Genomic DNA, 12849 nt, shown 5'->3' with positions numbered 1-12849 from the left:
TAAGAATATTACCAGTGGTATACAGGGACCTTAGCCAATGAGCGGTCAGAAAAGGTGTTTCCTCTGTAGTTCACACCGATCCCCGGCTTGGCCCCTGCCCAGGCCTAAGGCCTTAGGCCAGGCGTTAGGCCTGGGCAGGGGACCCCCAGTCTGCTCCGATCGCCTGCCCAGGCCTAAGACCTCTGGCTGGGGCCTTAGGCCTGGGCAGGGAATCCCTAGCCCCGGGCGATCGCTGGCTACACCCTGCCCAGGCCTCAGACCTCTGGCCAGGGCATTAGGCCTGGACAGGGGACCCCCAGCGTGCTCCGATTGCCTACCCAGGCCTCAGGCCACTGGCTGGGGCGTTAGGCCTGGGCAGGGGACCTGCAGGCCGCTCAGATCGCTGGCTCCGCCCCTGCCCAGGCCTCAGGCTGCTGGCTGGGGTGTTAGGCCTGGGCAAGGGACCCCCAGCCCCGGGCAATCGCCGGCTCCACCCTTTCCCAGGCCTCAGGCTTCTGGCCGGGCATTAGGCCTGGGCAGGGGACCCCCAGCCCTGTGCCATCACCGGCTCCACCCCTGCCCAGGCCTCAGGCTTCTGGTCAGGGTGATCGCCGGCTCCGCCTCCCCGGGTGGCTTCTGGCGCTGCCCGCCCCGCCTCCCCGGTTTCTGATCTGCGGCCCGGATGCCTCGGGTGGCATCTGGCACTACCCGCCCCACCTGCAGTATGCAAATTTAATGGCCATCTTTGTTGGGTTAACTTGCATACTCTTCTGATTGGCTGGTGGGCATAGCGAAAGTATGGTCAATTAGCATCTTTGTCTTTTATTAGTGTAGATAACATATACTAGTATTTTGTATGTTATATGTTTTATACACTGTATTCTTGCAATAAAGTAAGCTAGAGAAAAGAAAATTTTATTAGGAGAATCATAAGGAAAATATATTTACAGTATTTATTGGGGGAAAAAATCCAGTGTAAGTGGACCCACACGGCTCAAACCCACTTTGTTCAGGGGTCAGCTTTACTTTCAAATTAGGATGAGTGCTATGAGAGAGAGCAAGTGGTGCTATCAGACTATATATTGATGGAGAGGAGGCTTTCATTTAGATCAGGGGTCCTCAAACTACGGCCCGCAGGCCACATGCGGCCCGCCAAAAACATTTATCCGGCCCGCCAGGTGTTTTTTGCCGCCGCTGCCTGTTGCTGAATTTGTTCATAGTTTTTTTTAAAACTATAGTCCGGCCCTCCAACAGTCTGAGGGACAGTGAACTGGCCCCCTGTTTAAAAAGTTTGAGGACCCCTGATTTAGATGGTAGGGGGACAGTCAGAAACTCAGAAGATAATTTTTAGACTTTCTTCTTTCTTTCTTTCTTTCTTTCTTTCTTTCTTTCTTTCTTTCTTTCTTTCTTTCTTTCTTTCTTTCTTTCTTTCTTTCTTTCTTTCTTTCTTTCTTTCTTTCTTTCCTTTCTTGCTTTCTTGCTTTCTTGCTTTCCCTCCCTCCCACCCCCTCCCTCCCGCCCTCCTTTCCTCTCCTCCTTCTCCTCCTCTTCCTCCTCCTTCTTTTTTTTTTGATATGAGAAAGAGAAACATTGATTTGTTGTTCCATTTATTTATGCATTCATTGGCTACTTCTTATATGTGCACTGATTGGGGATCAAACCCACAACTTTGGCATATTAGGACGATGCTCAAACCAACTGAGCTACCCGGCCAGGGCTGGAAGAGAATTTTTGAAGAATTTACAAGAGCTCATGGATGAGTAGAACTAAGTCAGACAGTGGGTTGTGGAAGAGCATTTCAGGCAGAGGGAAGAGCATGGATAAAGCCTCTGAGGAGAGAAAGAGCTCTGAAAGTTCACTGGTTGGAGCATAATGAGAGAATAGTTGGAAATGGGGCTGGAGAGGTAGCCAGGGGCCAATCATGCTGGACCTTTGAGGTTGTTTTAGGAATTTGGGTTGTAATAGAAAAATAGAGTAGCAAACACACACACACGCACACACACACATGCACACGCACAATCAGAATCTCAGTAAAATGGGAGGATACTGATGGGATTAAAATAGGAGAGCAATGTGAGTGAGAAGATGGTGTTGGCTGCTCTGTGCAGTGGACTGAGGGCAGGAGCAGGAATAAGAGCTCTGTTGGAGGCTGCTGCAGGAGCCAAGTGCGAGATGATGTAGGGCTGGACCAAGGCAGACCTGCATTGTCCTGTGAGGGTAGGGACAAGTGGAAGGTGACTCTTTGGACAGGGCTTATGTTTGGTTGGAGGTGGGGCAAGTGACAACTGGGAGTTAAGGGTGGATCTTGGGTTTCTGGTGTAAGCAATGGGATGGTGCTTATGCTGTTTATTGCTAAGGGGAGGGCACTGCCATGGTATGTGTGTGTGTGTGGGGCAGGGCTGGGCCAAGGTCAGTCCCTCTGGGGCATGGGAAATTGGAGCTGCCTCTGAGATGGCCAAGTGGGGATGCCAAGTAGGAGTTGGATATGTGTTCTTGGGGCTCGGAAGACAGGTCAGGCCCAGGTAACCATTTAGGTGTCATCAGCATGTGCAGGGCACTAGAAGGGATGGTCAGATGCAGGAATATCAGCAGAAGAAGAGGGTTCAGGACTGAGGGACTCTGACTGAGAAAGGAGCTGAGGAGAAGGGGCTGCATGTTTACCCTTAGAATTTGAGCCACAAACATTTTGTATTGATTATATGTTAACTTGTATCTTTTTCTGTTAAACTACATTATTAATTAGATGGGTACTGGGATCATATTTGGTATAATAATAATTATTGATATTGATAATAGTGCCTCAATTCATTGAACATTTTCAGACATGCTATGTGTATTACATTCATAACCTTTCATAGCTATTTTTAAATTTTTTAAAATTAAATTTATTGGGGTAACACTGGTTAATCACATAAGTTTCAGGTGTAAAACTTCATAATTCATCATGAATATTGCACTGTGTGCTCACTACCCAAAGTCTAATCTTCTGTCACCGTACATTGGATCCCCTTTACCCTCTTTGTCCTCCCCCAGCCCTCTCATCTCTATTTTCTTACATACTGCTTGGGAAGGTGTGCATTATCTCCATTTATGGTGGGGAAACTGAGGTACAGAGCAGGTAAGTGCTCATTCCAGGTTACCCAGCATTTGGGTAACTCCAGATGGGATTTGGGCACACACACCTGTACCAAACCCTGAAGTGTTTCCATGACATTATTTTGCCAGAACTTATGGGCAGGGGTCACTGAAGGCATCTAAGCAGGTGCCATCCTTTCTCCTAGAGCCAGGTCCAGCTGACCCACAGTTTCCAGGGCACGTGGTGTGTGCTGAGTTGTATTGGCTTTGTGACAATCCATCCATACCTCTCAGCTGGCTCCTCATGATCTAGAAGCCTTATTTTTAGTACTCCTGGCTGGGAATGGAGTAGTATGGCTGGCCCATAGCTGTGACCCTGTTTCCTCAGAGCTCAGCTAACTGTCCAGTCTCACTGGTTCATGCGCAGGGCGGCATGCTTACTTGTCATTTGTGGGGTGTGGACACACAGCTGAGGTTCTCTTCACAGTCATGTTTGATCAGTAGCCGGTAGTGACCTCTGACAAGGGCTGACCACAGCCAGCTCTTGGATTTTGTGACATGGCTCCAGCTCCAAGGAGTCTGCACGAGTTCACCATGGTTCAGCTGGAGGCAGACCTGCAGCGTCCTGACAGTTCCTCCAAAAGGTGTGGCCCGCAGGATGGGAAGGGGTTCCGCTCGTCCTCTGTCTGCTCCTGTCTCAGTCTTCTTCCCCCGCCCCCTACATTTCTTGACTCTTCCTCTAAAATGGCTCTCTGATTCATAAGTGTTTATTTGTCTGTCCATTTCTCCATCCAGGCTATGTGCTAGGGATGTGGCTGTGAGCAAACAGTTGACTACATGGCCGTTACACTCAGTCATCTGTTGCTGGGCATTTAGATTTCCTGGGTTCTGTTGTCAGGTTCTGATGCCCTCAGATATCCTGCTTTCCAGGAACAATTCCATAGATTTCTGGCATGGGTCCCATCCTGTGATTAATGGACTTGGAGGGAATGCAGGGCTTAGGCATGGTGGTCGTCCTTTTCCCTCCGAGTCCCTATCCTGTGGTGGTCACTGGGGCACGCCCTGGGGTGAGAAATGGTTAAGACACAGCCTCTGCCTCTTTTGAGAAGCTCAGTGTCCAGAGCAGAGGTTGAGGATGTAATTGCATCCTCAACAAAGAACTAGGGGGCCTGAAGAAGGGAGGAGCAGGCCTCTACACAGAGAAAGAGGTACACCAGCCATCCTTGGTAGACTGTCCTGAGCAAGTCATCCCTCCATTTGTAGCTGCGATCCCTTCCACAGCAGCCAAGCCCTATTTACTTGCTTATTTTCCTTACTGGGCTATACAAACTATACAAACAAAACTACCTTTAGTTCTTTTCTATCCCGCCCTTTCCACCATCATTGTTACTGTCCTTCCTGAATCCTGGCCAAGTTTCATTTCCTCACCACCCCCTGCCAAGTGAATCTGCATGCAGACATCTCTGGATGGGGGCCCCCTGCTAGGGACCTCTGCAGCCTTGTCTCTTGGCACTGTAGGTAAACGGTTTGCCGAGCAAGTACAGTGTTTTCTATATTGCTGAAGAAGATCTCAGTTTTGTAGTTTAAACTTTGGGGTGAGGCGAATCTTCCTTCTTCCATGGCAGCCCATCTCACACATTCCTTAGGATAGCAAGTGTCACTCTGTGTCTAACATAAAGTCTGGAGGAGGCTGCCTTGAGGTTTAGAGGGACAGAATACTTCACGAGCCGCACACATCGTCAAATACAGAAATCATCAGCACAGGTCCGACAGGGGATCTGTGTTGGCCCATCAGCTCTGATTGTGTGTGGGTGAGTGAGAGACCAAAGACGGATCTCTCTGGCACTGCAAGCTCGAGAAACACAGCGAGAGGCAGAAAGAGCTTGGCATTTACTCGGAAGCCCACATCTCCCTAGTTGCCAGTCAGCAGAGATGTTGCATGTTGGTTTCATGTATTCACTGCTCTTCCTTCCCTTTGGGAAGTCTGTACTTGCTTCACTTTTTTGTTATTAAAAAAGGGATGGGGGCAGGGGGGTGGGGGGTGGGGCGAAAAGGCAGCTCTGCCTTGTTCAAATGCTCAGAGATCCTGAAGGGCGGTCTGTACCTTCCAACTCTCCTGAGCATGTTCCCACAGGTGCCAACTCTGGGGTTAGGCTCTATTAATCCCCTGAGGAAGGGAGAGGGAGAGAGGGATAGAAATATCGATGATGAGAGAGGATCATTGATTGGCTGCCTCCTGCATGCCTCCTACTAGGGATGGAGCCTACAATCTGAGCATGTGCCCTGACCAGTCGAACCATGACCTCCTGGTTTATAGGTCAATGCTCAACCACTGAACCACACAGGCCGGGCACCATTTTAAAGAGGAGGAAACAGGAGCTCAGAAAAGCAAACTTGCCTTTGATCCCAAACTGAGCTAAGAGTGAAGAACAGGTCCCGCTGGTAAATGATCTCTCCTGCATCAAAGAAGTAATGTTGTTAGAATGAAGCAGCAGCCATGAGCCCTCAGGAGCCCGCTGAAGAGAACAGAAGTATTAACCATTTCAGTCAGGTGGCTGTGGGCTCCATGAAGAGCCAGCCAGACGTCTGCCCCTCGTCTGTAGACAGCACCCAGTGTCCAACCAGGGGACACGCATGGTGTCACAGTTGTGACATACACTAGCTGGGCTGCTGTCTGAGTGGGGATAGGGCTCAGAATAGTAACACCACTGCAGGCCCCTGTAAAGAGCCTGAGGGGTTGCACCCAAGATGTAGACCTGCCTGGGAGCCAGTGAGGGTGCAGGCTGGGTGGTGCAGGGCCACCACAGCAAGCCTGGGATAGGGTTTGAAGTCCCTCTGGCCTGAGTCAATGTCCCCCCTCCCTTCGGCCACAGCCAGTGGCCTTGGTGATGAATGTCCTGTCTTTCTGACTAGATTGTGTGTGTGAATGGCAGGGAGCAGTACACCTTACATCAGTTTCCTCAAGGGCCTGGCCCTGAGCTCAGCACATTGAAGCAGGTATAGAATAAGTGTTTGATGGGATCCGGGGAGGCCATTTCACACTCATATCCCATGGGGGAGCATGAATTCTCCCCCTATCGCCCCCCTAAGCCTGGCGTTAGGTGCTGGGGATATTAAGCCTCCTAGGACTTGGTCCTGCCCTCAGGTGCTCTCAGCACTCTCATGCTGGTGGCAGGAGAGGTGGGCTCCTCATACCCCAAAGTTTTTAGTCTTCTTGGTTTGGCAACTGGTAGCCCAGGTCAGCAGTGCAGAATTCTGCCCAAGCCCAGGGGACGCAGCCCCAGCGCAGTGTTTCCCGGTAGGATGCAGGCTCCTCTGCACGTTCCCAAGCCCCTAGCGAGAGCCTCCTTTCGGCGGTTTCCCTCTCCAGCCCCTTACGCACACTCTTCATGGGAGAGGATCCAGCCTGCGTCCAAGAGCACTACTACATCATCCTTGGCACCGGCAGGACCCCACCTCGGCCACCTATCCTCAGGCTGGAGAGGGTCCCAGCCGGCGCAGCGTCCCACCCCGCAACGTGGGGCGGGGGAGGGGCACTCCCGCAGCTGCCGAAGCCTCCCGGAGCCGCCGGGACCCGCGCGCGTGCGCGTGCACGTGGAGGGGGCGGGGAGGGCGGCGCGCCCCGCGGAGGCCCCAAGCGCCTTTCCCACACCTCACGCAGCACCTGTGGTCCCTTCTTTCAGCGTTGTAGCCAGACCCACGTGTGCAAAAGTGGTGTGTGTGTGTGTGTGTGTGTGTGTGTAGCCGGGAGTCCGTGTGCCCCAGGTCTGTCAGGCCCGTGTGCACAGGGGAGGCAGCCAGGGCGACAGTGGCCGCTCTTCTTTACCCTTCCAGTCCTTCTCGGCCCTTTCCTCTGGTTTCTTTGGGTCATTGGTACCTCCAGTCCCCCCCGCCCCTCTTCTGCCGCCCCTTTTCTGCAGTAGAAGAGACCAGCGCCTTCCGTGGAGGTTCTGGTTCACCCCCAGCTCCAGAGCCCTTGACATTTAGTGAGGGTTCAAGGCGCACGGGTGTAGGCACACAGCAGAACGATAATCCTATTAAAGATATGGTGTCATTGGGGAGGGGGAGGCTCCCCTCCCCCGCCCCTGGCAGACCTCGCACTCATTGGTTGAATGCAAAACAGGGGGCGGGGCTGAGGGCCAGGCGAGGGGGCTCCGGGCGATTTCGGAGTCGGGAGTCGGGGCTGGGATTTCACTGGGAAAGCCCAGCGGCGGTAGCTGCGGCGGATCCCCCGGCACTGTCTGCGGCGCGCCCGCCCAGCCTTGGGCTGGCGAGCAGCTCCGCAAAGTCGCGGAGAGAAAGGAGGTGGAGCGCCCACCAAGTGGTCGGGGCTCCGCGCTGGGGCTGGGTCGGGCGAGGTGTGTGCCCTGGGAGCCTGGATCCCGGAGCCCTGGTGCCTCGCGTGGAGCGGTCAGTGCACTGGGAAGCGAGCTGACGCTCTGGAAAGAGAAGTCAAATTGCAGCCTTCCCAAAGACATCTGCTAAGTTACGCAGGCCAGCCAGTTCCCGGAGAGCATTCGCGAGCGCGCAGAAAGCCGAGCCGCAGAGCCCTCCCGGGCCAGCCGGCTGGGAGTAGGGCAGCGGCCCCTGTGCAACGGGGTCCGGTCCGGAGTGTGCCCGGGTACAGAGAGGAGGCGTGCAAGGCTCCACCTGGCCTCCTGCAGCCTGCGTCCGACTTGGGCGCCCCCTCCGTCCCTCTCCGGGAGCGATGCCCCCCGCCCCTTGCGCCCCACGGGAACGCCTCGAGCATGGAGAAATCGAGTAGCGAGGATTCTTCGATCCACCGGAGTCCATCTTTGGACAGCAAGGACTCGGACTTTGCCAAGCCGTCCACCTCGGGCCGCCCGTTCGGCCGCGGCTTCACTGCCGGCGCCTTCTATGGCACCGCGGGCTCCGGGGGCCAGAGCCGCGCGGAGGCTGGAGTCAAGACTGACAAGTACAATGCCCCGAAAGGCAGCAAGTACGTGGTGTTTTACCTGGACCTGTCCTTTGTTTTCCTCCTAGAATTTAAGAAGTGCAACATGGCCAGGGGCTGCCTCTGCTGTTTGAAATACATGATGTTCCTCTTCAATTTGATATTCTGGGTAAGTCCTTGCGCTTATCCCTCCCTTTGCCTTCTCTCCTCGTCTATACCCTCTTCCTTTTTGGTGCTGCATTGCTCTGCTCTCCGCAGAACGGTAAGTGGGTTTTTTTCTAAGATCGTTATTTCCCCTCGTCCATGTATCTTCCTCTTCTTTTCTCTCTCCTTGGCTGAATGGAGGCTCCAAACTTGCCTTTCTTCCAGGAGAGGCTAACTGTACTCCTAGGAGGCTGGCAAAGTTTGCCTCCACCTCCTTCCCCTATAAGAAACCGGCCTGGAAGTGCCTCTAACTGGATAAGCTGCAGAAATAGGTGTGGGGTCCGAATTTTTAACAGCTGTGACCCTGAGTTGAAGACCGGCACAAGTGTGAATAGCCTTTCTGAGTTTCTTCTTCTATCCCTGCTGAATATGCAAGAATACTGTCTGCAGCATTTTATAGGCACCAGGTAGGGGAGTGGTAGAGGTCATATCCTCCCACTCCTGTCAGTGAACTCCAGGAAAAGGAGGAATAGCCCCTGTCCCAAGTTGAGGGACTCCCTTGCTGGACTGCAGATATGCCTCTCAGTTAGGGCTCCTGTGAAAAAGGAGGGTGTGGGAGGGATGCTGCCAGCGGGTGGCAGGCAGCTGCTTTTGAGGGAATGCAGGGGGAGCGGGCGGCCATGTGCTCCACTTCCACCGTGAGCCCTCCCAGCTCTGAGAACCCTAGAGACTAGAAGGGACAAAGGCGGGGAGGGGCAATCAGGAGTGCTCCATGCTGGGTGAGAGATTGTTTTCTAGAGAAGATATCAGTGGGTGGGGCAGCTTGGAAACATTCCCCAACCTCTGTGATTCTGGAGGCCCTGTGAGTGCGGCTTGCACACTTGTCATAAGAAATACTCGTTAGGCAGATATGAAAACTTCTTAACCTTATATCTACTAGTAATTGTTCCTTCATCCCAACTGCTGCTTCCGCCTTTCTTCACCAGAGCCCAAACGAAGTCAACACAGATGTTTGGCTCTGCCCCAGGGCCTGTCCTGCCGACTAGAGGGACTAGAGGGACTAGAGGCTGTCAGCTGCCCGTGGTCCAGGAGGAGCACTGGGGGCAGGAGAAAGTCATTCACAGTGAAGCCAGTAGAAGCACTTGTGTTTTGGTGTTCAACGTTTGTGGGAAGTGGCTGGCTTTAACTGAAGAACTTTTTGGTTGTGTAGGATGGGGGCGACTTTTCCCACAGAGGGGAAAACTCAGGTTGGGTGGGAAGAAGTCTGGGTTCTTGGTTCTGTGTTAGCTTCTTTTGTGACCTTGGCTAAATTGCATCATTCATTAAGGAATAGGTGTCCTTTCCAGCCCAAGGGGGTGCAGGGCGGGGGGGGGGGGCTGTCAAGATGGTCTCCCTCATGCGCTCACTTCCGTAGGTATGGGTATCCTTGTCTTCTTTATGGGGAGGAAGCCCCTTCCCTGCCTCATGCATAGGCTGCTGCTTCTCTTCAGAGGAGCCTGGTTTGAGGTTGTTTGAGTTGAATTTTCCCAGATAGCTCCATGGTCCGGGGCCCTCCAGTCACTGTGTTACCTATCCTTTGGTGAGGTTTTGTGGAAACGGGGGCAGAACCACTGGAATGTGAAGAATGATTTTGTGGCCACCATTGGGCAAGTGCTCCTGGTCCTCTGACTCACTTGCCGACAATAGTGTCAGCCAAACACTGGTGTGTATTTCTCTGGTGCCTACGAATTACAGGAATGCTGCCCTTTCATTGTCTACAGCTTCCTTCTCTGTTCTTGCCCACAGTCAACCTGCCTTCCTGTCTCACCCCACTCTGCATATCTTAACACTTACTAGAAAGACCCTCCTGGGATGCTCACTCACTGTCTTTCTTGGCCAGTAGCTCCCTGCTCCTCCCACCCCCACCCCGCCACCTGCTGGCCAGAGTGGGTATAACTGCTGCAGCTTCTTTCTCTAGGATGTTGTCAACTTGGTTTAGGGACCGCCTCACATAGTATAGCTCAATGGTCTGTGCTCCGTACTTAGTAGGCATTTGTTATATGTTTGTGAGTAAGTGAATTGAAGGCCACAACAGTAAATCTACATGTTAATTGTGTTGCACGATTCCCAAGTCCCACTTGGTAGGGACTTGTCCAAGATGAAGGCTCTCCTAGCAGAGCACCTCAGCTGTGGGGTGACAAGAGGCTCCTTTCATCATCCCTGAAAATCTTGGCAGAGGTTAATGAGCTGGTTGATGGAGAGGGCTTCCTTTATGGTCCATAGTGAAAGGACTTGCTGTCTCTTCCTAATAAGAAGGTACCACCACCACTCTCACCGGCAAGGAGTGACTCTCTCCTAATCTCTGACTTTTCTGACGTTTCAGAATTCTGATGACATACTATAAGCTGGGAGAAATTGAATCTCAAAGATCCAGGTCTTTTATGCTAGTAGCATATGAGATGATGAAATAAGACAGACCTTAGGAAAAATGGAAAACTTAGCAAAAGAGAACTGGATGCCTGTGTGTAAGAGTGTTTGTTGGGAGGTGGGAGAGCAGGTGCTGCAGGGTGTTGGCCAGGATTTGGTCCCGGTGGGTCACTGAGCTCCACTTGTATGATGACTTCTGTGGCCAGGTGATTAGGCCTGAGACGGGAGAAGGAGTGGAGGAAAGAACCAGGTGAGAAGAGAAAGTGCTTGGGCCTCAGGCAGGTGGGACAGGACCTCTGGGAGACCTCTGCTCTTTCTAGAGCACAGGGAGGGAAGGTGACGGGGTAGGGAGAGGAGGAATGCAGGGTTGGTGAGAGTCAACTCCTCCAGGACCCAGCGCAATGGTCAGGAATTAGGTAGCCATCACTTTCTCTAGTCTCATGGCCCAGATCCCAAAAGGAGGCTTTTCTGAGGCATTAGAGTTGAACGTGAGGCCTGCAATCAATAGACAGCGATCTTCCTTAGATCCCGGAGCCTACCTGGTAGTTCTCCAAACCCACTGCTGCCACCATGCCCCCTGCCTCCTCAGAGCCTGCCGGGAGGGCTCCCAGTGCAGCTGTCTTACACCGAAGCCTCTCTCAGGCGTGAGAGTCCCTGGTTCCTTGCCACTGGGTGGAGCTTCTAGGGTGTTGGTACTGGTGAGGGCTTGGGTGACATGACCGAGGACAGGGTGGGAGGCAGAGCCATGCTGCCAGCATTCCTCTTCCTTACCAAGAAAAGGGCAGAGGCCTTACAGGCTGCTGGGTGCCTGCCTGCTTCGGGCTGGGGGTGGGGTCCAGGTTGCTCCTGCCACTGCCGACTTCAACCAGAAGGTCCTAGCCATGTTAGCCCTCAGGGCAGCATTGTGGAGGGCCTGATATTGATGGCAGGGGTTGAGGAGGGGGCAGTCAGTGGTCATGCCTGATGGAGTCCCACTTGTCTATTGCATACCTCACTCCAATTCTCACAGCCCAGAGAACGCTGGCTTTTTGGAGGAAAGGAAATAGGAGCCTGAATTGGGACAGAAGTTTCCCCATCCTGAAGGGCCCGCCCACCAGTAATGAAACCCACCCCAAGTTATTTCTCCCAGCAGTATTCCCCTCAGTCAGTTCATCTCTGAGTCCTCCCAGAGCCATTTGGTGGAACCCTCCAGGTAGAGATTAAGTGAATCTAAGCCCCAACAGGGGGGCAAAGGGGGCCCAGAGCTCTTTACTCTAAGAAGGGAGGGAGAGTATAGCATGGGCTCTGAGTGCTGGGGGCCTATGTCCCCTTCTCAAGAGAGCAAATCGGATCCCAGCCCAGCTTCTCCCAACCCAAGTCAAGTTCCTGTCTGATATGGAGAGGCAGAGGTGGGGCTGGGGCTGCTGGCATACCAGTAATTGCCACTCCGGATAATGGTCACTTTTCATGCTTGCTAGCAGAGCTGTCCCATCACTTTAAGTCATGGTTGGTGGAGCAGTGACATTCTGGCCCCAATGGAAAGTCTATTCCTTGTGGAGTTCTCCTTAATAAAGGCCAATGAGCTAAGGAGGCAGTGTTCAGTGTGCCTGCTCGAGCAGGGGAAAGGTTGGCACAGGGCTGCTATGGTCAGGGGGTCAGGCGGGGGCCCTGATTAACCTCCCTTAAGTGGGGTCAGGCCTTTGTGGCTCGGCCCCTCTGGGAGCAGGCAGTTTGGTTAAAACTCTCCAACCACATTTGAGGCATGTGTTTGGTACTGGTGTGGCCGCATGTATGTGCCTCTGTGGTCTGTGGTGCCAGGACAGGGGTCTGTACACAGTTGGTGCTAGACGGCTTGGGGTGTTCTAAGAAAGCTGTGGGGTGCCTTCTGTCTGGGAATGGAAGTGGTGAATGGACTAAGAGGTCTGAGCATGACAGGTTCAGACTTGGCCTCTCCAATCAGGAGATCCAGGCTAAACTTGGCAGCAAGAGGCATTCAGAGGCTTCCCAAAGTGCTCAGGTGTGAGTCACTAGGCTGTTCCTGCCCCCCCCCCCCGCCCCCCCGCCCCCGCCCCCGCCATGGCTGCTACAAGTAGATGTTCAGGGTGGGTCAGGCGTGGCTCCGCCTGGGGGGATGGGCACAGATGAAGGTCCTGGCTAATGCTCCGAGACTGTGGAACATGGCTATGAGGGAATGCTGGCTCTCTGTTCACTTCCTTTCCAAAGCATTAAAAATTAAACTTCTTTGTCTTAATATCTATTTTTAAATCATGTCAGAGCCAGCATTGGTGTCAATCAAGAGTGGGTGGGGAGGAAGAGGGTAGAGAATAGAAAGTCCCAGCAGAAACAGGGTA

At 53.1% G+C, this 12849-nt stretch overlaps 1 protein-coding gene across 6 annotated transcripts in view; it reads left to right on the top strand.

Moving 5' to 3' along the window:
• TSPAN9 (tetraspanin 9) overlaps nt 1–12849 on the top strand; it is a 203567-nt gene that overhangs the window by 108841 nt on the left and 81877 nt on the right. For all 6 annotated transcript variants that reach the window (XM_023759932.1, XM_023759930.1, XM_023759931.1 and 3 more), the window contains one exon: nt 8059–8138. In XM_023759932.1, the coding sequence (XP_023615700.1) occupies nt 8076–8138 (63 nt within the window). In that variant the 5' untranslated portion in view covers nt 8059–8075. Of the gene's footprint in view, nt 1–8058; nt 8139–12849 lie in introns of those variants that run through there.

This window comes from Myotis lucifugus, unplaced genomic scaffold (genome assembly GCF_000147115.1).
Source record: "Myotis lucifugus unplaced genomic scaffold, Myoluc2.0 scaffold_167, whole genome shotgun sequence".
Lineage (NCBI taxonomy): Eukaryota > Metazoa > Chordata > Mammalia > Chiroptera > Vespertilionidae > Myotis > Myotis lucifugus.
The sequence above is the reverse complement of the archived record's forward strand: the minus strand, read 5'-3'. Positions and strand labels throughout refer to the sequence as shown.